This window comes from Falco biarmicus, chromosome 4 (assembly GCF_023638135.1).
Source record: "Falco biarmicus isolate bFalBia1 chromosome 4, bFalBia1.pri, whole genome shotgun sequence".
NCBI classification, from domain to species: domain Eukaryota; kingdom Metazoa; phylum Chordata; class Aves; order Falconiformes; family Falconidae; genus Falco; species Falco biarmicus.
The window spans coordinates 74,659,387-74,684,266 of NC_079291.1; the positions used below are offsets into that span (position 1 = coordinate 74,659,387).

Below are 24,880 nucleotides of genomic sequence, written 5' to 3' on the forward strand. Positions count from 1 at the left end.
AATGTGCCAACACCTCATTCACTCTGTCAGGAAAACCAGCAGTTTCAATTAAAATGCTTGTTCACTTTGAACACAGCAGATTTCCCAAATAAACCATAAGGATCATCAGTGACCGTACTCATTACCATGACACAAGGAGTCATCACAGCCTGACCTCTGCCTGGATGAACTTCTGTTCAACATTTGATGTTACCTAAAGACCAACGTCTGCATTAGCCATTAAAGTTCAACATTAGCCATTAACTAACCACGTGCAGCAGCGGTCCACCAGCTGAAGGTGATGGGTGCTTTGGCACTCTTAACTCTAGCCTGCTGATAAAAGAGCTATGTTATCCTTGCAGGAGAGGAATGATATAATAAATACCATTTTGCTTACCAGAACACAGTCAATGGCAACTTTCATCATCTTCTCAGCCTCATTTATCTCCAAAGGTCTGGCAATAGATTCTGTTCTTGCTTCCTATGAAATAAAAATATACCAGTACATTTAAACACTATACAAAGGAACTGATATATGCAGAACTGAGGGTGGTCAAGCAATAATGACATGATCATCTGCATAATTAATGGAATAGGATTTAGTGTTTATTCACCAAGGCTCAGATGATTTAAAGAACAGGAGATGATGAAAAAGTCAGTTAAGTGAGGCTAAAGATTAACACTGAGGAATTAAGGCATCTTTTCAAAACAAAGTAAGTGCTATTGTCTGAACTGCAAGTATTCTTGAATGCAGATCTTTGGAAACTGCACTGGTTATTACATGTTGAGCAAGGTATGCAACATAGCACAGAAGATTTCATCACCTTTACACCATGACCTGTGAAAACAATAGTGTAGGTAGATGAGCATGGTGTCACAAAAATTATGGAGTAACAAGCACTATGAACCCATCTAACTCTGCCAGGCAGCTGCAACAGGCAGCAAGTGCCTCCAAAACCCATATGAAAATCAGATGATGCAGATGTATGGACTTCTCTGATTTTGATAAATAAGTGGTTCAGAAAAACAAACCCAAGTGATCCTTGTTTATATTCCAAAGGATGAAATAACCTCTTCCACTCTCAGCAGTTTTGGGGATGGGCTTATCGGTATTTAGTGTGCACCTGTCTGTATGATGTCTTACAACACTGACCTGGTCATTAAATGAAAACACTGCATTACTTGTTTGCTACTGGGAGGAGAGGAGGGAGATTTTTGCAGCTCAATGTCCTTAAAATCATCTTATGTTGGCAAACCATTTGGTAACAGGTGGATAAAGATGGAAATAGCATCTCTCTAGAGAACATCTGACTAAGAATCTAAAAATGCTTTAAACACATTGCAACAAGCTGTACCCAGCCTACTACAAGATGAATTCTGGAAGCAGATACAATCACTTTGTTAAGCTACCATGCCAGACACTCCAGATTGCCTAAGTAAGTACCAGCACAGGCAGCCTAGCTCCCTCCCTACCAAATGAAGTTCAGGGAGTTGCATGGTGAACCCAGCCAGGGAGCTCATCCTGCCAAGAAATGATTTTTGTGCTGAGCTTATTCCTCCACTGGATCAGTCCTCTGAATAAGCCTGCCACATGCTGCAAGAAGGCTTTTTTTCCTGGCACAAGAAAAGAAATAGAAGAAATATTATGTTGGGGAGAGTGACAGGAGTTACATCTGTTGGTGGCAGTGACAGCTTACACTGCCTAAAGCGCTTGTGAACACTCCCTGTCCACACCGAAATACAAGCTCCAAGCAACAGAAAGTTAATTTCAGTGAAAATAAGGTACAAAGGGTCTGCACAATACATATTCCTGAATAACTGTACAGGTAGACACTCCTGGAGGAAGACCAAACAAGAATAATGTAGCTCAGTAGCAATTCTGAGAACATCATGCATTTAACCAGCTCACCAAAATGCCTATTTATTTGTGAGGACTTTGCTTGAACTGAAATGGCAGCTAGGATCAGCCTGCTGAAGACACTGCCCTGCCAACTGTACTCAGTTCTTCTGACAGAAACATCTCTGCTACAGAACTAACATATTTAATAAAAAAAAAAAAGTTGATCATTCAGCAGGGCGGAGGAAATTATTTTCCTTCCTGCTTTCTAAAGAGATAAAAGAAATAGCAAGGACCTTAGTTTTTAATTATAAACAACTCCCTTACCAATTTCCTTTCAGTAGTCAAGTAAAACACCCACAGAACACGCACAAGTCACTGCAGTGTGTATCAGGTCAGGGTAACTGATGGGGTTTAGATACACGGCTGAGGATCTACCCTTTTAAGTTGGAAAAATTGACACAAGTTTAATGTCTTTTCTTCTTCACCTTCCCTCTACTACCCATGGAATTTTCATGTACAAAACACAGTCTTCATGCAAGAATCCACATAATTTTCTACAAGGTTCAGTCCTACATTAACACCTGCTTAGAAGAATTTGTCAGGCCAATGAAGAGTAGTGTAAAGACAAGAAACTTGTATTTTCAGACTGTGGAATCAGGGTTAAACTGGAAAAGAAGAAGGTCAGGGCAATTAAACTCCTCCCACCCCAACAGATGGGCAGGATGATCCAAGTGGACCATTATAGCTTCTGTACATACACGGCTCTCCCCTCTAAGACCCTGCATTTGTACATACATTTTTCACTTCACCATTACAAACAGTGCCATTAACCTAATTTTGACACTTTAGAGTTGTAAACTTAAGTGAAAAAATATAGTAAATATAATGGAAAAAACAGTAATATATAATGGAAATACAATGGAAAAATAAATATATTTTGAGACTATCGAGAGCTGTACACAAATTTTTTAATGGATGTTTGTAACAGCTTCCCTGGGTACCCTTCACTGGGCCATTTCTTGTTATCCTATGAAAACTTCCAAAGAGAAAACTTTTATTTTTAATATCTCTTTTCAGGAAGGACCCTGCAACTGGCCATACAGAAGAGGATGAAAAGGCAGGCAGCTCACATTAATATGCTGGGATAAAAATAAACACCCCACAAAGATTACAGAGACGTTAGGAAAAGCATCTACTTTAAAATACCAAAGTTGGTAAATTTAAATGTTTTTAAGCCATTAGAAAATTAAAGAAATTAATTTAACACAACCACTTTGACTATCTCTGACTCCCTGCATAAGCAAGTACAGCACATTTTCCTTCCAGCCCAACTCACCCTTACTGGTATTTCTTACCGAATATAAAATATGCAGTAACATGACAACTGAGACTTTTAAAGCCTGGCTTTACACAAAGGCTCATCTGTTTGTGCCTCAATCTGTGGCTACACATAGGCTGTATACTTGAAAGCAAAATCAATTTTCTAAATTTCTCCACATACCAGATATTACATTTCCACTGGCTATACTCACAATTCCTTGTACTCAAAAAGTGTGCAAACAGAACTGAGCTGAAAAACATGGCCTCATTCATTTTCTTTTAAAGTAATGTACTCTTTGCAATTAGGTGTACTAATCAGAATACACATTCTAATACTCAAGAGATTTCCTTTAAATTAACCATTAAAAATAGAGTTCTCAGGAGAGATTAAAAATATAGAAAAAATTATCAAGGCAAGAGGAAGTGAGAAGCAGAACAATTTAGGGCTATGCCTGGTAATTACAACTTGAGAAAACAAACATACCCAAAAACATAGAGGTATTCATGAACAAGCTGATTGTTTACCATTTACAAGTGCTTCCTGTTCAAAGTGTCCAAGAGCTCCCTGGCTATAGTCTTACATAATAAATACTAATTAAAAATCAGGGAAGCCAAGTGTAAAATTATTTCTGATGAACTAAATCTGACAATTATTAAAGAAAACACACAAAGACACACAAGAGACACCATTTGCTGGCATTATTTATCCTGGTTTGACTCATATTTGGTGCTGCATGGAAGGACTGAGACTTTAATTCTTCAAGTTTTGAATCTCAATTTGGCTAAAGCCAATTGGAAGTACTAATAAATTAGTTGGCTGGTTTACACTTGAAAACTTCATTTTCTTTGGAAATGAGAATTTCATTAAAGTAAGAAATATTTCTAATCACAGGCTAGCTGACTGCCCAATCAAGCAGAACAGAGCACAGCCTGACAAGACATTCCCCACAGGACAATGGAAAGTTAGTACTGAAGCCAGCTTTGCCCAAATTGCACATTTTGGCATAAAAGGTGAAGATAAATTTCCTTTGAGCAAAACTATACTGCAGTCATTTCAGGAAATAACACTGATCTTAAAGCCTTCAAAACTCCATCTGCCTAAAGAATTTACTTGTCTCAAATCCGCATCCTCACTGAGCAATGGTCCCCTGGGTCAAACACCAGCGAGGGAGAAGGCCACTGCAGATCTTCAGAGCAGTTCTGTCCACAGGACTCAGATCAGCAGCCAGCCTTCTGGAAAAGGTACTGAGCTGCAGTTCTGGCTGTCTGCTGCAGCAACCAGCTTTTGGTGGAGAAGTCAGCCTGACACAGGACTGTGAGTTACCATCACTCTCAACGCTCAGGTTAGTGTCACACTACAGCTTCTTTCTGCTGAAAGATAACAAAGCAACTGGTTCATCTAACCAGGAGTTACCTCGCTCAGCAAAAAAACATCCTGTAGGATACAAATACAGAGGTAGTAACTTTATGAAACCTTCTTGCAGCTTCACTGTCAAACATCTAGATAAATATAAAAACGCTGTTGGAAATATAAAATGCAGAAAAGCAGCACAGGATTTGCCTTTCCTGTCACTAAAGACCTGTTCCACAAAGCTCTGCAGCCTTAAGTTTTCTGGATGTGGAAACAAGTGGATCTCTCTGCCCTTCCAGGATCATTAGGGAATACCTATCTTTCATTGAAAGTATAGTACCTTTTAGGGTATGTACACAAATCTCTGAAATACATGGTAACATGCAAATGACTCCGCTGCCTGAACAGATGTGTCTACCGTCATCTTCCAGGTAGACCCTAAGTCCGTATTATATTTGCCATCTCTCTTCAAATGTCTTGGACACCCTCAGACATCTGAGGTGAGACTAGACGCCTATATTGTGCCTGTATCGCAGATTTAAAAAGCACAGTATGGGTCTGCCATCTTCCTGAATAATAGAAAAAAAAAGGCAACTTACCACCAACGACAAAAAAACCCAAACCAAAAACAGGGACAAAAGCTCCTGAAAGTTTGATTTCAGCCCACTTGCATGTCAAATATAAGACAAGAAATATTCTATACTAACAATTAAAATTGTTGAGAAGCTAAGACAAAACTCTCCAAAAGCATCAGGAATTAGCAGTAAATACGACAGAGGGAACTGGTATGTTGTCAAGTGTTATATGGGCTCCACAGACCAAGTACTGGCAGAGGGTCAAGATAGAGCTCCTAGGATCTTCTGACCTTAGCAGAAACTGGTGACAGCGAACAGCACTTTGTAAGTACATTGCACCCTTCCATCATGTGCAAGGTGTTACAGTCTGATTCAGAATCCTGATATGAAAGAGAACATGGTGAGTCCATTCTGAAATCTAGAAGCACCTTCATGGACTCGGTCGCAGCTTGGCTCATTTAGCTCAGAAGTCAGATCTAGAATGGGAAATAGCTGTACTGCCACTTGGCCTTCTACTGAAACCTGAAGAGCTTCTCTAAAAGTCAGCTGACTGTCAAGGTAGCAGCAGCAATGCCAGCACTTGTCTATATGTGGAGGTTCCTGCACAGTGAATGAAGGTGCAAATTTTGAGTGCACTTGCTACTTTGCATTGTCTTGTTGACAAAACATGTTAATGTGCAACAGGTAATCCATTCAGCTTCACAGAAAACCACAGAATGAGTTGAGCCGGAACGGACCTCTAAAGGCCATCTAGTCCAACCTCCCAGCCATGAGCAAGGACATCTTCAACTAGATCAGGTTCCTCAGAGCCCTGTCCAGCCTGACCCAGAATGTTTCCAGTGATGGGGCATCTACCACCTCCCTGGGCAGCCTGTGCCAGTGTTTCGTCACCTTCATCACAAAAAATTTCTTCCTTATATCTCATCTGAAACTCCATTACACCCCTGTTGATACTCCCGTCTCCCTGGGTGCTGCAGTATTAATATGGAACACTGAAGCCATCCTAAATTCACACACTCCCGTGCTGCTCAGTAATGTCACCACGCAGAAAGCCAAATGCACTTACTAGCCATAAAAAGCAGGGGCAGAAGGATGCTACTACTATCTCTGCAGATGTGCCCCACCACTTCCCTCACTGAGAATTTCCCCCCAGGAGCTTTATACTCGGTTGACAATGAAGATCCACTATTACAAAAACCATCCTGCAAATATGCCCAGTGAAGCATTTTCAACTGGTAATGGTTTTCCATCACTACACATCAAAAACTGATAAAACACCTTCCTACATACTTGGTGTATGGATAAATTGATGCACACATCCTCTGAACTGCAGTAAGAACCCAAGGCAAGTAATTAAGCATGACCAGTGCACAAGTCAGTCACAATAAATGTGGCATAATATACATATATGCTGATGTGCTCAAGGTCTAGCAGAGGTTTCTAAACATCTTTTTTTATCATTCATATATATGTGTGTATATATATATATATATATATATTTGTGATAAGGACAGAAAAGAAAGCTTTTTTTCTAACACACCAGTCTTGCACCAAACCTTTTTTGACCACAGGTTAAATCCTTCCTCATTTCTCAGAAGTGTGTAAGCCTGATACACGCAAGTTACCCCCTCACTGCTACTGTTGCCTTCAGTCTTAGTCCGGAAAGCATTACATCCCCTACTCCCTGCAAATAAGGGTTTTGCAACTACTGCTGTCTATGCAGGCAATCAAGCTTTCCTTTTGAAAAGTTTATTATTCAGGGAATTTACTAACACACACTGTGATCACATTTGGCCAATATAGGGAATGGATCATTAGGGACCATTATATATGAACAGGAAGGTACAGGAGGGACATTAAAAATAATCCAGACCTTCTGAAGTAATCTTATACTTCCTAACAGCCTATCTTCCTCCTCAAGAGATTAAAGGTCAAGATAATTGAGAATTTTGCTGCTTCCAGGCTATGGTGTTCTCTTGTATGCTTGTCTCAGCAGTCCACAAAGGGAATCCACAGAGACATTTCTCAACTCAGCAATGCAGAGCCCTCAATCAAACAGTATCCGACCCCCCCCCGGCTATCCCAATGCGCAAAAAGCATACCATTCTGAGATCTTAGAAGAGCTGAGATGAAGAACTAACTGGAAAGCACAATTTTTCTCCAGACCAAAAAGAATCAGAAGGCCTGCCTAGCCAAATAAGAAGTAATCTGAACATATGCTTTGTGACAGAAGAAACCCCTTACAAATGTTGGCATACAGACTGCTGAGGCAAGAAAAATGGAACTTCAAACCTTTCTGACAGGCACAAAGTTAGGCTGCTCTGTTCCCTCCCCACACACCCCTCCAGGTCCACCTGTCTTCTGGTTTAAGAGCCGATTCCACCGAATTACCCTCAGCTCACAAACCCCAGCACGTGCTTACTACATCCTTACTAAATCTTTAAAACTACATCTCCTACATCCTTAAAAACTTCACCTCTAATTTACTTTATGTAAGGTTTCATGACACGCTGCACTGGTAAAGCTTGGATTAGTCCACAGGACTACAGGGTGTCACTTAATGGATCTTTAATCAGGAGGTAGCTTGTGATGTCTCTGGCAAGAGTCTGGCAAGATCACAAGGAACATAGCTCCTCCAGCAGAGCAAAAGCTAGGTTTGTGAGTGAATTTCCTAATATAAACAAATAGAAATGTCCTTGGATAGCACTAACAGGTGGATTTCTTTTTTAAAGGGAAAAAGACCAGGGTCATCAAAAAGGCAAGACACCCAGTCGGGCAAAAATCTTTTCAGTTTCTCCTTTTTATCTACATTCTTCTGTAACAAAATTAGCAATTGAATGCCCTTTCCTTATAGATAACATATAAGAAAACTTCAGGAAGGGTTATGATTTTCTTAGGGAAAAAAAGCAACAAAAAGGAGTATGTCTTCCAGCAGCACCTTTCAGACCTCAAAGATACATGAAGATGTCATGCAAAGTTGCAGCAAAGGTAGGAGCAGGCATTGTGTATGCAGCAATACCACCTACCCAAAGAAGTGAATTAAAAGTTTAAACTACATCGAGCCTTTGACTTCAGTAAACATTGCCATACAACTCGGGTTTCCATTCTCAGCAAAGCTTAACCAGCAGTAAGTGGAGTGGCTGGTGTATTCTTGCAACAGAAGTACCGGGGGGCTCTCTTTGGGCAGGAACAAAGGCATTTTAAATAATTAAAAACAGCTACAATCACTGTCCTTATGTTTAAGCCCATTTTCCTCTTATGTAATTAAAATTTTGACATGGCTGTATTCTGTGTCTCACAAAGGAAGGTTGGGAATAATGAACAAGCAAAACCTCACCAGATATTCAGAAGACAGCGTTTCTGATTCTGCCCAGTTAAGCGGAACTTGGTGCAGAGTCACAGGTTTTGACAAATGCTGTGACATACAAAAGATGGTTCAAATGCGATTTTCTTCGCTGCCAAACTAGAATGTTTTTTCAAAACAGTCTAGAACTGAGCTACAAGAATTCAGATCTTCCAACGAGCTGACCAAATTATCAATGCACTGACATAACTGGTCCACAAACTGCAAGGAGAAACGTGCCATCAATTTATAGCTGATGCTATGCCTTCAAGCCAAATACTCCCAGGAAGTTCATTACAAAATCATTTCTTACATAAAACACACCCACAAATACTATATCCACGCAGCACACAACCACAGTTATGATTGAAGCAATCTAACACACAAGACGGTATTGATCCAACTATATCTTACAGATGCAAGGATTAATTTTGGCTTCCCACTTTGCAATAAACGCTTTTCCTTAAACCTGATAGGTTAGGTTTTGGTTAGAAGCAGGTCAGTTAAAAAAAAAAATGAAGCAAACTAGATAATTCTCCAGAGTTCTGGCAATTTCAAGTTACTTATTTCCACTAGAAATTGTAAGTGGCAACTTTGTAACCAAAGCACAGGAAATGAGAGAAATTAGTTTATCAGCCTCCCCCAGGCAGTATCTCACGCCCAGAACTAACATTTGGCAGATAGAAAATGTTTCCAACACTACAAATAAAATATTTTTTGTAGTTAACTTTCAAAGAGTACTGAACAATGCAGCTGTCACTCAAATCAGATCTGCCTCTCTACAGAAAGAGTAGGTGGCAAGCCACACCACCGTGAGCCGGGGGAGGCAAGGAGGAAGGGTTCTTTAATCAAAAAGCTGCCAATAAAGAGATCCAAGTTAAATGTCCTTAGTGGCAACTCTTTTTGTTGTAACTAATAGTGTCTCAGTTCCACAGCTGGATCTAAATGCCTTTGGCACTCCTAAGAGAAGTGTTTCACAAACTGAAGTCAGTAAAGAGATTCTTAATGACTTCCATCAATTTTGGAACAAGCTTATACTATGCGCATACATAACAATAACACTCACAGCAATACCCTGTACTTAGAAATTCATTCTCCATAGATTGGGAACACTTTATATGGCTGTTAAAAGCTTTAATCTACAAAATTACAGAAATTATTTACACAAGAGGATACATGGGGAATAAACAGTTTGTTCAAGGTCAGATGGAGTAAGCGCCAAGAGGAGCGTTAGAAAACAGACCCACTGTGTTGCTCATCTTCAGCACAAGCTAAGGACATTTAAAAAAAGGTTATTTTCATCTTTCTTCAGTTTTACGTGGCTTAGAGCTTACTAAGAGGCAAAGAAAATAAAAACAACCTTTTCAGAAGGTCAGAAATATTTATGCCTGCCATCAACACAGAGGAAGTTTTATTCTTGAATTTTTTGCTTCATTATCTTACTGTGTCTAATAATTTGGCAAGGCTAAGCAAGGCAGCTTCTTGACAGGCTCCTGCTAATGTGTCCACAGGACCTCTGGCAGATGCAAAGTGGCAGGCACTCAGAGCCAGTCAGCTTTGCTGAGGTGTTATAAATGCCCTGGATTTTTCGTTTTGGATTTTGGATGGTCGACGTATGAGAACTCTGGAGCATCCTTCCTCAACTAATCACAACTGGCCTTGACAGTCATTACTGCTTTATTTTGTGCTAAAGAATTATTTGGATTACCTCATCACCCCACCCTCCCCCCAAAGATTTATCTTGCCATTTTCCCCATGAATGACTGATCGCCAGCTGCTATAGGGTATAGCAGACCACTGACTTTCCTAACATCTTTTGGCCATTTACAAGACCTGAGCAGTTAGCTGTGTAGGTCCAGAGGCAGCCACCACGCGTGGAACCCAGAGTGAATGCATAGTAAAGTGGTGCTGCATTTTGCCTGAATACTGACATTAATTTTGTTGCTGCTTTTCTTGATTTTGGGCTTGACAGGCTTAATCACAGCACTGGTATTTTCAATTTCTACTTCTTTTAATCATCCTAAGTACTAGTATAGCATATGAAGAAAGAAATCCAAACAAATTCTCCCATCCCCACCTGAAATCCAAATCAACCTCCACCTTCGCCATAAAAAAAAAAAAGTAGAAAACAGATTGACGAAAACCAGAACTCAAAGTGCCTAGTTACTCTTCCAAAACTAGCTATAAACATTCTGAAAAGGAAGGCTACATCACAATGCAATGCAGAGAAAGTCCCCCTGGCAGTAAAGGAAACAATGAAGACGAAGACATATGTCTCCATGCACAGAATTTTCTTTTCATCTAGGGATCTCATGGTGTTGTAGCAAAATTCATTCATCAATTCCACTACACACTACAAATTTCAACTTAGCAATTTCTGTGCGCCAAGACTTGAACCAGTAATGGAAACTGTAAACTATTTCGCAATATTTATTGTATTTATTTAGTAAGGGTTAAATGCATTTTAAAATAAAAATTCTGTGTGTCTACCATTTTGCTGCAACAGGACATCAATAACTTATGCTGTGCTCATCCACAGTTGGTCTACAAACAACAGAGCTTCAGTGTGTTGAAGAATTCAACATTTAGCTCCAAAGATCCTCTAACCAAGTAAGAGCTTTCATCCCTTTTCCCCTTAGTGCTGAATTGCTCCCCAGAGTTAACAGGGCCAAGCTCCCGTTGAACAGTTACCTGACAGTGCAGGTGACACAGCCACAGCACCACACATGCCTCGCCTGTACTTCTCCCCCTTCCCACCTGGTGCTCCACAACCCACTGCACAAGCTGGGATCCACTGGCAGCGGGATAGGAATCTCTTTACACATCTGCAGGGCTGGAACCAAATAGCTCCTCTTCACATTTAAGCTTCCTGCTGCTTTAGGATTGTTAATCAGGAAATGCCTTCCTCTTCTATTTACAATATAAAATGTGATTTCTTTTTTAAACCAAAAATGACAATTGTGATTTTCATCTGATAAAAGTATATCTTTTGAGTTGTTTTTTTTTTTCCCAAAGTCTTAACTAACAGCATCATAGTCTGAATTCAGCAAATGAATGCCTGTAGGTTTTGTTTCTTGCTCTGTTCTTAAATTAAAGTTTTCTCTACATCATAAATTAACTTTGAAAGCAGTTTACATATACATAAGAACTATATATTCAGTCAGGAAATAATGTATTTGCAAAAGCATCAGAAAGGCACAGTACCACATTTCCAAGAAAGAAATACAGACTTAAACTCTTCCCAATAAATACACATGTACATTTACATCACTGTTTATTTACAATACATCTAACAGAACCAGTCCCTTAATAAAGCCTTCTCTAGCTGAAATTTGTTTTCCATTCAGAAAGTAATTTATAAAAAAAAAAAGTGTTCCATGACCTGGAGCAATAAAATTTTTCTAATGTATAAGGCTTTTCTACACTGTTTCTATACAAATTACATGCAAAAAGAACTTCAATAAAGAAAGTAAGGGTTGTGACACAAATTAGAGTCAACATTTCTAAAAGAAGTAATGAGTTTTACTTCACCTTTTTCCCAATGATCTTTCCCAAAAAGCTGCTCAGACTAAGAGAACAGACCTAGTCAACCCATTAGTGCCAAACACTGGCATTTCTTTTACAATTACCAGAAAATGAAGCAGTCTTCACTCTGGATAGAAACAAGAATTATCATCAGGCTGTCTAAGTCTAGGTAGGAAGATCCTTCATTTATATATATGGAAATGGATGGATTAGAAAAAGAAAAAAAGTTTCAGGGAACATAAAACTACCATGTTTTCAAATTCATTAAAACAGTATCACAGCTGTGATTTATGCAACAGGTTTCAGGACATAAAATGTAATGAAAAAATAAACCATACTGCTCTCCTACCGCCCTTTAATAGTGCAATCCCTTTGCCAGTGCAATTTATTGTGTGCATTACTTAGCCATGCAATGTCAAAAGAGAGTAAGCAATGGAGATCAATGTCTTCACACTAAAAAAATAATAAAAATAACCTTAGATTAATGGCAACTCATTTGATATCTACAAAGCTCCAATTCCCCACACAAAGCCAGAATTAACTGCACTTCTACTTCTGCCCACCAGGAATCGGGTGGGAAGGGCAGGCAGAGGATGCCATCCCTATGACCTTCTGAGCACCTCACCAACTCTGTGAAGAATGCAGGGAAGATGTGGCAAATGAAGAAGGGCGATTCCTTACTGCCCTCAACACTGGCTACTTAGCAAGAACTGCAGCTCCGCTGACTTCTGTGGGCATTACCAAACCTAAGAGCGATGGAAGAAAACAGCAGCATTTGGCTCTGATGAGCACGCTTCATACTTCAAGTGAAAGGCAGAGTTGCGTGCTTATAATTAAAAAAGGAAAACTTCACAAATTCCACTGACCACGTGGTTACTGCAACCTCATGGCTTTTAACCTGAAACCTATTTGCTTTGCTACAGGCTCAAGGCCTCAAACTTGTCATGCGCTTATGTACTGAACTTGGCATTTAATACACAAGTCAAAAATGGGTTCTTTGGGTTTAACAGATCACTGAAGATGGCTGGAACCAGTCACAAATCATAAGGAACAGAGCATGAAAGTCTCTTCTGCTGCTCTCTGAGGGTTCTCGCTGCGCTGTCATAGTGTCACCTTGTACTTTTAGGATATAAACTCAGAGCTAATGAGACTGAACCAAAGGTCACCTTTCCTAAGGCAGGATTTCTTAAAGACTACATGTTCCATCTGTCAAACCTTTTTGTAAAATATAAACTGTGTACCTATGTAGGATTAGTTAGTCCCATCTTGCGCACTCAGTCATTACGCCACGACAAACATGCTCACTACTGCATATAAGTACCATCCTTTTAGAAATTGCACCTTCAAATAGCCTTCCATTGAAGATATCTTAATGGACCCAATGAGAAGTGGCTGTACTGAAGCACTTACTCTTCTCTCGATGTTTCATTTCATGCTTTCAGCACACCGCACTTGCACAAGTCCCTCTTCTAGGGCCCAGTTCTAAAGTCAGTTGGACTCCTAAAAGCCTTGATTTAAAGTCATTAAATGCCCAATTTCAAACCAATACTTTTTAAAAACGTTGGCTTATATTGACCTGTACTTGACTTTTTAAGTGGAGTTCTTAGGGATGCTGTACACAGGAAAAAGGGCTTTAATGCTCCGAAGCACGTATTAACACCCTGGGTAGCATTCATGTGAAAATTCTTTCAAAGCCAAGAAATTAAGCAAAGAATGCAATATGAGAAGTAACTGATTAACTGTTTTGTGACAATTGTGTATGTTGAATTAAACTGGCTTATCACTTCCCTCTCCCTTTTGAAATATTAATGCCTTTCACACTACTGCATACCATGCGGACTTACATATCAAGTAGAAAAGGCAATGTTCCCATAGATAGACTTCTCCGTATATCACCTACTCTTTGAAAGACATACTCCACCAAACAAGGATCGGGGAGCATTAATTGTCAAGGTACAGTCTATGGCTTTTACAGGATGCACCTCCAACAGCTCGGATACTGCAAATTTGAAGATCACCAAAACCAGCACTAGAACAGTCAGGGTTTCCCTTCTTTACATGTCTATTTTCAGAAAATTAATAACCCCCAGCATTGCAGATAAATGCATTTAAGAAAATAATTGGAAGACTTATTGGTAGTGTTTCAGGACACTCTCCTGACTTCATGCACCAGTTTGTGATTTTACAACTAAGCTGAAGAATATGTACCCTGCAGACTTGCGAGCTCTTCAATTACTGTAACAGAAATAATGAGCCTTGCACTTGGAAAACTAATGGCATTAATCATTTATCTTTTAGGATATATCTATCCCCACCACTAACAAGCATATACAAAGTTAGTATCTCCAAACGGTTCTACAGAGAGTATTCCAGTTTCCTGCTGAAGAGAAAATGCCAAACTCTTCTCTCAGGCCTACTGCAACCCAAGTATAAGTGGAAAGGAAATGCAAACTTTCAGACCCCTTCCTTCAAAGTCACAGAACACTCATTTTAGATGCAGCTGTTAAGACGAAGTACTGATGCTTTCATTACCCTTTTCCTTTGCAGCACCCAGTGAAGACAAGTTCTCATACACTCTCCAGTATATACTTACCCTTAGTTCAACTTCTTTGCCAAGTAAGTCATACAGACTTGCTCCTTTGGAGGTGATTTCAGAAGCAAGCTGTCTAGCTGCCTTCAAGTCAGCAATCTGGAAACACAGCAACAGTGCTGAATAGCAAAAGAGAATCCCCAGTATCACAAAGAATCTGTCCATGACAGACTTTTTTCCATTTTGAGGTTAAAATTGGATAGAAGGTTGACACAGTGGCCGAAACTCTACTACAGTACTGAAGAAATTGTCCACTGGAATCAGAGTGAGCCTGTCTCTTGCCTTTAAAATGGTCTAGATGGGGCACCATTTAGAAATAGGCTTCTAGGTGAAACCCCAGCCACTTCAGGCCAAAAAACCCCACCAACCACCTCCTCAAAACTGTGACTCAGCCAGTTGTTGGTTCATGTGCTGCCCAAGGCAAAGGGAAGCATCATCTTTTTCATATGCAAAAGTATATATACCAAAAGGTACATGACTAGCACATTGCGTAGGTAATTAATATTGAACACCTACAAGTGTTTTTTCATTATTTCTTCAGGTGCTTTCTTCAGAGAGACACACCAGACTTATACAGAGGAATAACCACCTGTGATTCTGCCTTTTTTTTTTTGAGAATAGTAGTAGAATTATTGTCTAACAAGCAAGCATGACATAGTACAAGTATAAAAGCATCAAAGACTAAAAATATTAGAATATAGAAGAGGTGCTAAAACTAACAAAAAGCAGTAAGAGGAATTCCTCTTATTTAGGAGAGTGTTGGGTTTTTTTTTAATATGTAGGGATGGTACTTATTTTAAGGGCTTTAACAGCTTGATGTCTGTTTAGGGTAACACGATCCCTTTCCTTTAATGCAAATGGGCTGAAAACCAACTTTCAGTCAGTATTTCACAAGCTCTTCCTGTTGCAACAGGGTTAATAGAAAGTAGTCTTTTATTCCAGCCTACTCCAATATTTCTAGGATTTCAACAGTCCAAACCGCAGGTAATCAAATTTGTGCCACTGTTGCCTTGTATTATGCTTCTGGTTGAGAATTCACAGACATTAAAACAAATTGTAGCACATAACTTCAGCTATAGTAAGTATGAGTTAAAACCATACCCACTCCCCTGCAAGAATATTCTCTCTACTTAAGTTTCAGATAGAAAGAGGATTTAGTTTTTGTAAGTTAAGACAAAACCCCTGCCCCAGACAAGAGCACAGGCTTTCCTTACTTTTGAGCCAAGATCAAACTTGAACTTGCTGCTGTCTTCCTCACTCACGTCTGCACGTTCCACACCCTTGGTATTCATAGCACCATAAAGCACAGAGGTGACCTTCAGCAGTTCCTTCACTGCATAGCCATCTGCCTGGTAAAGCCTCTTAGTGTTGAGCTTTATGTGAGCTTTGGTAGCCTTTGGGAAGAAAGGATGAATTCATCACGTCAACAAAGAACAAAATCCTTATTTACCTCTTCACACTTCGCGCAAAAGCTCTTTTTGCGGGCACCATGCTTTGCTTTACGGAAATAAATCTTCCTGTTTGGAAATACAAGTTTGCCTCATCATATTACTGATGTTTCTAGAAGAAATTTTTCTGAAACATGCGCACTTTGTGCATGTCAGAACATTTGCAGATAACTGTCAGAATGAAAATACTCAAACTATCCATTAATTCTTCCCTGCATGAAGATCAGCAAAACCCCTGTGCACCACTTAAATTCAAATTTAGTTTAAGTGGAATCTAAGTGCTGCCCAGGTCTTGTGATGATGCGCTGCAGAGAGGTAAATTTCACCCTTAATGAGTTACAAGAATAAGATCAATTATCCCAATTTAACTGTCTTCTCTTCCAGCAGTACCTTCAGAATATTTTACTGTTTCTCTCAAATTTTTCCCTGCTACGATATAAGTGATTTTATTCCCTTGTCTTCCATCTCTGAAAAGTACAGACAGACCAGTAAGGAAGAACCTATTTAAAAATGTAATATTATCTTTTTATACTTCAAAATAATAACGGGGAAAAAAGAACATAATAGCAATAATACATCCGTCACAGAAAGAACACAAATGTTCTTGAAAATCCTGGCAAGATTATATTTTAAACGAATAGCCACAAGGAACCAAGACAAAACTTCAGGTAAAATTTTGAGGCAGTCTTCTTGCTGGTGACTAAACAAGCAAGCAAACAAAACCTGATCCTCAGTTATGAATACAAAAATTAAGCATCCAAATGACAACATCATCTTTTCACGATGAAACTTCTGCTAAAATGTCTATCCTTTGGGAATACTGTGGGGCAGAAAGAATCTATCCACAATTCACTTGTGGTATCACACAACTTTGGTAATACAGTGTTACTGTTAAGCAATTCACTCGCCCTGAGGGCTCTGACAGTGCAAGACGTTCAATCTGGGGTAAAACACCCAAACATTAAAATGGTTGGTACAAGTTTTGCCAGCTCTGCACTGAGCTTCACTGAATAACTGACTGCAGGAAAATTTCCTGTGAGACTAAAGAGAGAAAGGACCACATCTCAAACCATGGATTTAGCTCTGCTTTTCAAAGAACAAAGGAAACAATGCATATAGTTGTTGGCCCATGTTTCTTTGCATGCATCTTGTCAGACTTCGTGACTTTACAATCAGATTTGCATCGCCAATAAATGTTTACATCTTGCACCTCTCCTCCCAAAATCTCAACCCAGCAGAGGAAACTGACTCTACACCTGCTTCCTGCTGGCAGGAACTCAGCTGAAAGGTGAAGTCAAAACCTCCAGGGTAGGTTACTGATGCTGTATACCTAAACTGGGGGAATATGAGACTTATGGTACAAAATTTCGACCCGTGTGACCTCAAATGAGCCAATACACAAAGCAGGAAGCCAGGTATGTTCTCCTTCCTTCCCCTTCAGGATAAGGAATCTAAAAATCTAATCATAGAAACAGTAGGTACTAAATTTTAAGAGAAGCAGGTCATTAAACTGACAAAATCTATTAACCATCCCCTACACAAAGACAACTAATTCGCCACATCATAAAGGATGTTGTTAGAGACAGGAATTCCAATTCAATCCCAAGAGAGAAAAATCAATGTCTAGTAAAAGGGGAAAATAAAATGTTTTTTCACTCAAAACTACTTAAACTTAAACTACTGTTTCTCCCATCACTCTTTAAAAACAAATATGTCTGCCTCTTGCAAAAAGTTTGGTACCTTGCTTGGCTAAGTAAGTTTTCATGAATGTATTTCTATGAGGCTAAACTCATTAGAGGCTTTTTGCTGCACTCCAAATTTGGATCCAAGCAGGCTTGAGTAGGAGTCAGGTATTGAGCCACACAGGCTAGGGCAGTTCTAGGTGGGCAAATGATTTAAAAAAACACTGGTTTTTTAAGTTCTCAAACTACCAGTAACACAGAGCAATATATAATTTGTTTTAAAAATTAACACATCTTTACTCCATGTTCAGTAAAGGAGAGCAATACTGTAGTTATATTTCATGATGATTAATCTATCCTGATATTCTCTTCTGAGACAAATCTGTCTCCATCAAATCTCACCTCTGGCTACAGATGCATAAAGCTATTAGCTACTGGAGAAGATAACTGTGGATTCCATGGACAGTGAATTATTACGGAAATGTCTGCAAGCTTTTCTCATTCTGAAAATGCTGAAAACCTACAATAATCCCCATATTATCTTGTAATATTAACTACAGGATGATTACTCATTTCATTTTCTGAATCACATTATGTAATTCTTCAAAACCCTTGGGATCTCAAAAATTACATGAAATCAGCTATTAAAAGGAAAATGTATGCAGATTATTTCTACTTCCATATTTGTCCTTTTAAAACATGTTTAATTTGAAGGGGGAAATCTCTCCAAACAAAATAGATCTGTTCACTACATCTTAGGATGCTCCAAGCCTCAAAAGTGCATTTTAGTATGTATGGAAGTATACCATGATCTGAACATAGCAAAATTAGAAAATTAAGAAAATTTATGGTGGACATCATCACAAATCAGAAGGGAAAAGCTGGCTTGGTTATAAAGTCATTTTAATGTATTTTTAAAATTCAAAAATGTATTCTAAGAAATTAATCTTTGGTATAGCATAAAAGTCTTCCATTGCTTCCAGACTCACCCGCAGCCCATTAAGTTTTTTCCACCTGATTAAGAGTGCTGTTGTAAGTGTGTCACAACAGCAAAGGCTCATGCTGTATCACAATACCAAGAATGATATGAAGCACAATGTTATTTTATTCCATGAGACTAAAAAAGTTGATGGCCCAATTTAAGTAAGGTCATGCCTAATGGATAAAAGGTTTGATCTGAGAAAAATATGACTTGATCTGGTGAGAAGGCTTATACAACAGAATACCAATGTATGATTCTATATCATAATGAAATTATCAGATGTGACTATCCAGCCATGCAAAAAGAATTAGGCATCCAAGTTAGCAATAAACACAGGATCTCTTCTGAACCCATTTAAAGGGCTTCGAAGAATTTCTTACCTACATAGTCTTCCACTATTACCTTTTTATAAATATGAAGTGATAAGGATGAATACTGTTTTAGATGTTTAGATCTCAGTTCTGCAAAGAGATATACACAACTCTACGTGATTTCAGTAACAGCACGCCCTGGTCTGTTCAAGTTCACAACAGCACAAGATGCGTAATACCCCACAAGAACGCAACACATTCTCAGCTACACACTGCAAGGAAATTGTAAGGGGTTAAGAGATAAAGTGATAAAGCATTAAAGCTAACATGGAACCAGTATGTCAATATGCTTAAGCACGACCCCTTAGGCAGACTTACCATGAACTGAGCCACTGCCTTAATGAAGAAAACCCGGTCCTGTTCTGTCTCCACATCAGGAGGAATATCAGTCTGAGGTTCATACCTGTGGAAAGAAGCATACATACCTTCTGACAAGGAACACGCGTGCAGTATTAGAGAGACCGGTTCATTTGTGAGGCAAAAATCAAACAAAACAAGCATGTATAAGACTGGAAAATAAATCTTTAGCTCCCACTGCAGACTGGAGCATCCCAACCCTGGAATGCATACAATGGGTTTGTTTACAAACTGCAAAAGCTGTAAAACCTGAGACACTTCTCCAGGAGGATTTGTTACTGTGGGGTCATGAATACATCTTTTCAGGCAGCTGGCTCAATCAAGTCTGTGGAATACTTATTTTCAGAAGTAATTTACTACTTAAACCACAAGCTGCTTATATAAATCAAACTAAATCATGTGTGGCTTCACAATTTAAAACACCAGGCATACGACTGAGGTAATGCTCCCAGTCTTTCCAGCAATACGTTAAAATGACTTGTACTAGATTACTGTTGTTGGTAATAACAGAAACAGCCACCTTGTCCTCTAAAATGTTATGACACTTTTCCACACTCTCAAAATACACAAGAAAAGTTCACACTCAGACATCATTTCAAACATATGACATTCAAAAGTAACAACTTTTGGAAAAGCAAATTGAAAGATTGTGAAATGCTTTTAAAAAACCCTCAGTGAAACGCAGAAACTTCTGGAAGTCACGTGCCTACAGGAACCAGGGAAGAAAAAAAGAAAATTCCCCATCTCAGAATTTCAGCATTCAGACAGGCAAAAAAGCATCTTCACTTTCAAATCACATTTTAAAATATAAGCAAGGTACATGCAAAGTAGCCTCTCTGCTTTAAAGTGTAATTAAAAGGCTTCTAGAAGCTGGAAAAGCTTTCTGCCTGTGTCAGGTGTCACTCTGACCCGTAACAGTGCTATCTGGTCCAGTACACCAGTTGCTATTTGGTCTGAAAGTGAAGCACCTCACTATTAGGCATAGAGTTCCCAGTAATCTTGTAACACAGAAGTTTAAGCTTTTAGAAGTGTTCAGGTTCATTAAAGAACATATTTTTTAAATAATATTTTTGTTTTCTTTCAAATGCTTTGTTATTTTACTGTTACATATGAGGAGGGGGACACTGATTTATGGTTTTACACGAAAACAACCAGTAATTTAGACCCCCGGTGCAACAGCAGTATTTTAAAGAATATTTAGGTAACTTAATCCAAGTAATTTTGACTGGTTGTAAGTATTTTCCTATTTTAGTACAGTTTCAACAATATTCAACAAATTTCTAACAACTCAGTAATTAAACTGAACAGGTACTTATTACAAACCCAGGCCAAAAAATAGCAATTAGGCAAATGGGTCACTGTCATATTTCCAATTATAATATTCTACCTTATGAGAAGCCTAAAAAACTTAGTTTATTTTTTCAGTTATATGGGAGAAAGAATAGAATGTATAATTTGATTAGCACCTCGAGATCCATCTATATTTAAACAAGTCTGTCAATGGGTTAAGCGGGTATAAAACCACAACCGAGTAGTAGTAGCTTAGTACTGTATCATTTTATTTTTTTAAAAACATGGCATGGATGCCAGACAATACCAGGTTGAATCAGTAACAATTGTAGCAACAAGATAAGAACTAAATGTATCTTGGTAAGTTCTCACTATGTATCACCGTGTTTGGGTTACAAGGTCAATTACAGGCAGAACGGTAATGGAGGTTGTAGAATATGTGAAAGGGATAAGGCTACTATTGAGTAAGTACGTTCACCTTCAGCATGCAATTGCTGCCAGGACTGTGTCATTGTATTTCCTGCTTCAGCTACAAAAACACTTTGTTGTTGTTGTATAATTAAACCAAAACCCTGAAAACTTAACTACCACATTTTCTACCTGATATTTAGAAGAGTAGATCTCAAAAGAATGACTAAGTATCATCATGTTCCTCTTTAAAATTAATACACTTCCACAACAAAACATCAGCGCCAAGCATACATATCGCAGCCCAGCATCGGCCCCAAGGTCCACCAGCCTAATCACCAACCTTTTCACCAGCCAGAGGAGCACTTCTGAAACAAGCATAAAGTTTGGGGTATGGAAATTCTCCATAGATATCAGTCGGGGATACCCCAGTGCCCTCATCATCTCAGTGAAATCTGAAAAACGAGCAAGAGCAGGGATTCCTTACACACCAACACAGACACTGCCAAGAACTCCGGCTCCCACAGCACGCTGCTCATTTACCATTAGATACACCCTGTCAAAGTACTGGTGAAAAAAAACACCTGCAAGGATTAATTTTTAAAAAATAATAATTTCAACAGAAAACATGCCTGAGTAAAAAAAAATAAATAAATAACTTTTTAACGAGAGATTCACGGGGCAGAAACAACGTTAAAGTAGCTTCTCTCTGCAAAATACACCATTTAAATGGAGCTACCCAGGGACTGCGGTGAGGCCCAGTATGCAGAGGCTGTGCTACCCCAGCCCTGGCCCGTTGCTAAGCCCGGTTACAGCCAGCCAGCAATTTAAACAAAGGCTCCAACGCTGCGGCCTCGCCTGAGGCGCCGGCCCGAGCCCGGGCGCCCCTCGCCCGCCTCCCGCGTCCCCCCGTGAACCCACAGGGCAAAGCCCAAAGGAAAAGCAGGAGCCGCCGAGGCACCCAGCGGGCCCGGAGCTGCTCTGCGGGCCCTGGGGGACCGACCCCGGGGGCTGCCGCGTCCCCGTCCCCCCCGCCCCAGCCCCGCGCCACTCAGGGGGGCTCCTCACTGCGGAGGTCGCGGAACGACATGGCCGGGAGCCCGCGCACCACCGCCGCGCTAGGCCGCGCCGCCCGTCTCTATGGCAACCGCCCTACGGCGCGGCGGCCGGGCCACACTGCGGCGGAAAGCGGAGCGCCGCGGCGGCGGGCCGGGCCTGGCAGCCCGGGCGGGGGGCTCGGGGCTCGGCCGGCCTGCCCCTCGCTCGGTGGGGCGGGCTGGCGGGGTGGCTGGCCGCGCCCCGAGCTGGGATGCGCCGCTGGTTGCCTCAGCGCCGGGGGCGGCTCCCTGCTGAGGCGACACCCCGCTGAGACAGGGGCTCTGCTGAGCCTGGCTGCCGTGTGCGACTGAGGCAGCAGGGGCGAGGGCCAGCAGCCATCACCGGCTGTTTGCAGAGAAGGCCCGGTAGTGCCTGTGCCGCCTCAAACCGTGGCCGCTGTAGTTCGAGGAGAAGGCCGTGCTCCCCATGGGCCGGCACAGGGGTCACCAGGGATGTCACAGCATCACAGAACAGATTGGGTTGGAAGGGACCTTCAAGATCACCCGGTTCCAGCCCCCTGCCACGGGCAGGGACACCTTCCACCAGACCAGGTTGCTCCCAGCCCCGTCCAGCCTGGCCTTGGGCACTGCCAGGGATGGGGCACCCACAGCTGCTCTGGGCAGCCTGGGCCAGCACCTCGCCACCCTCACCGGGAAGAATTTCTTCCTAATAGCTCATCTAAATCTGCCCTCTTCTAGCTGCAAACCATGTCCTCACCTCTCCTGAGTGGACACAAACACACCACTGCTGCACCCCGGGGTGCTGAGTCTCCAGCTCTCGGTCCTGTTGGAGTCAGCGCACCCACCTCCCACCCACTCCGGGAGGAGGACGCTGATCCAGAGCTCTCTGAGACAGGAGCTCCTGAGACAGGAGCCCGGCACGCAGCTCTGCCCATGTGCTCAACCATCGCAGGCTGAGCTCAAGGGGGAGCAGAGGACAAGGACCAGTGGGAAGGCAGGTGGGAAAACCTTCCTCTCTACAGTCACACATTTCTGATGGGCACCCGGGGTGCCACAGCCACGCAGGCAGCTCCTGCAGTATGTGGAGCACTCGCTGAAATGCACAGGGGGTCTTTGGTGCAGCTCAGACTGCACGTGGCTGCCCGGTGGCAGAGCCAGACCCCTGTGCATTCATTGTCCATCCCCAGAGACACCCACAGATACCAGTGTCCCCCAGGCCAGCCAACACTGCTTCTTGCAACCTCTCAGCTCCTGTCCACAGCTGACACTGACTGATCCTGTCAGCAGTTTCATAACAAACTTCTTAAAGATGCCTGGTGTCCTGAGTTTGCCCCTATGGACAAAACCAACAGCAGTTTTCATGTTGATGCATCAAGAAAGAATGGCATGACAGCTCCTCCACTGACACTCGGTGGCTTCAGATGTCCGGAAGGAACAGGAGCTCTGACCATGAGACTCTGCAGAAACACTGGACAGAACGGCCACAGCTCTCACTGACAGAGTCATCAATATCACGGGGTGGAATGAGTTGAAAATAATCTAGATGTCAGGCTGATCTATGGATGTCTCAGGACATTCTGTGGAGCAGTCTGCAGTTTTCCACTTCTAACTACCCAAGCATATACAAGACACACATACATGGGCTCTATGTTGAGCAGTATCCTATCCACATGTTTGGAAAAGTAATCAAAAGCAAGGAAATAGCAGTAAATCCTAGAAAGAATAAATATTGAAATGAAGTAGCTACATTAGAAAATAGGAGACGTGATTAGAGACTGGGTTTCACATGCCAGAAAGCCATGAGATAGCAAACCTTAAATAATTCACTACTTCAAGAGTGTATGAGCCATCCAATAACTTGGGCAGGGGGAGCAGAGAAGGAATGAAACAGTCCCCTGCCCTACTGCTGTGTTACAGTGACTGGCAGCCAAAAGGCAGGTGGGATGAAACACGTGAGGAAAAGCCAAAGCTGTAAAAAAAATGAAATATATTGTTGGTGTACTGTTTACCTCAGCTCTTCACTTTATATAAATATCATTAATATTTATATATTTGGCAGCAAAAATGTGCCGCTGGAGATGGAGTGAGTGTAGCTTTGAAATAAACAGGGGCCCAAAGAGGAGCAAACTGCAGCATATGACCGTGGCAGGAGCTCACACCACATCCACGAGGAGTAAGCCTTTCTCCCTGCCACCTCCCCACCTCTAAAAACCCACACCTAAAGGAAAAAATGCTACACGTTTCTGCTTATTCCCTAGACACATGAACTAACCTCCATGGAAACTGGTCCCCATTCAACAGCCCAGTTCACACTTTTGAGGACTTTTTTTTACCCCTTTCATCACTACAAAAGCTGGAAATCTTGTTGGAAATGAAATAAAATTAAATTTTTGGCACAGGTTTCTGTGGCAATGGGTGAGCTATCAGATGACATTGCAGGCTTCTGAGTACAGATGGTAATATCTTCACTGCACATCTGCAGTGCCTGGTCCCTATCCAAACTTCTAATTTTGTTTAGATGAAATTTCATTTCTTTAGGGCTGTAGGAAGCCACAACTGCTGCTGCAGGGCTGGTAGAGGTGCAGGAGAACCCAGCCAGGGGTAGCAAACCCTGTCCAAGGAGTGTGTAAGCATCCAAGGGCATAAACTGCCTCCCAGACTGGTTTCTAGCAGAAGGTGGTGAACCCACCTTGCAGCCTGACAGCTTTGCTGTGAAACACAGTTGGGGTGACAGCAGCAACAGCTATTACTTAGCACCTCA

General features: G+C 41.1%; 1 protein-coding gene across 5 annotated transcripts in view; it reads right to left on the minus strand.

Moving 5' to 3' along the window:
• Positions 1–22,343, minus strand: part of CLUAP1 (clusterin associated protein 1) — a 68,731-nt gene extending 46,388 nt beyond the window's left edge. Inside the window, exons 1-6 of one of the 5 annotated variants that reach the window (XM_056336777.1) lie at positions 22,130–22,340; positions 21,405–21,516; positions 19,325–19,409; positions 15,738–15,917; positions 14,527–14,622; positions 377–460 (exon numbers count right to left, since the gene is read on the minus strand). In XM_056336777.1, the coding sequence (XP_056192752.1) occupies positions 377–460; positions 14,527–14,622; positions 15,738–15,917; positions 19,325–19,409; positions 21,405–21,516; positions 22,130–22,151 (579 nt within the window). In that variant the 5' untranslated portion in view covers positions 22,152–22,340. Of the gene's footprint in view, positions 1–376; positions 461–14,526; positions 14,623–15,737; positions 15,918–19,324; positions 19,410–21,404; positions 21,517–21,604; positions 22,061–22,129 lie in introns of those variants that run through there. The other 4 variants (XM_056336780.1, XM_056336779.1, XM_056336778.1 and 1 more) reach the window with 4 other exon arrangements.
• Positions 22,344–24,880: the final 2,537 nt, after the last annotated feature.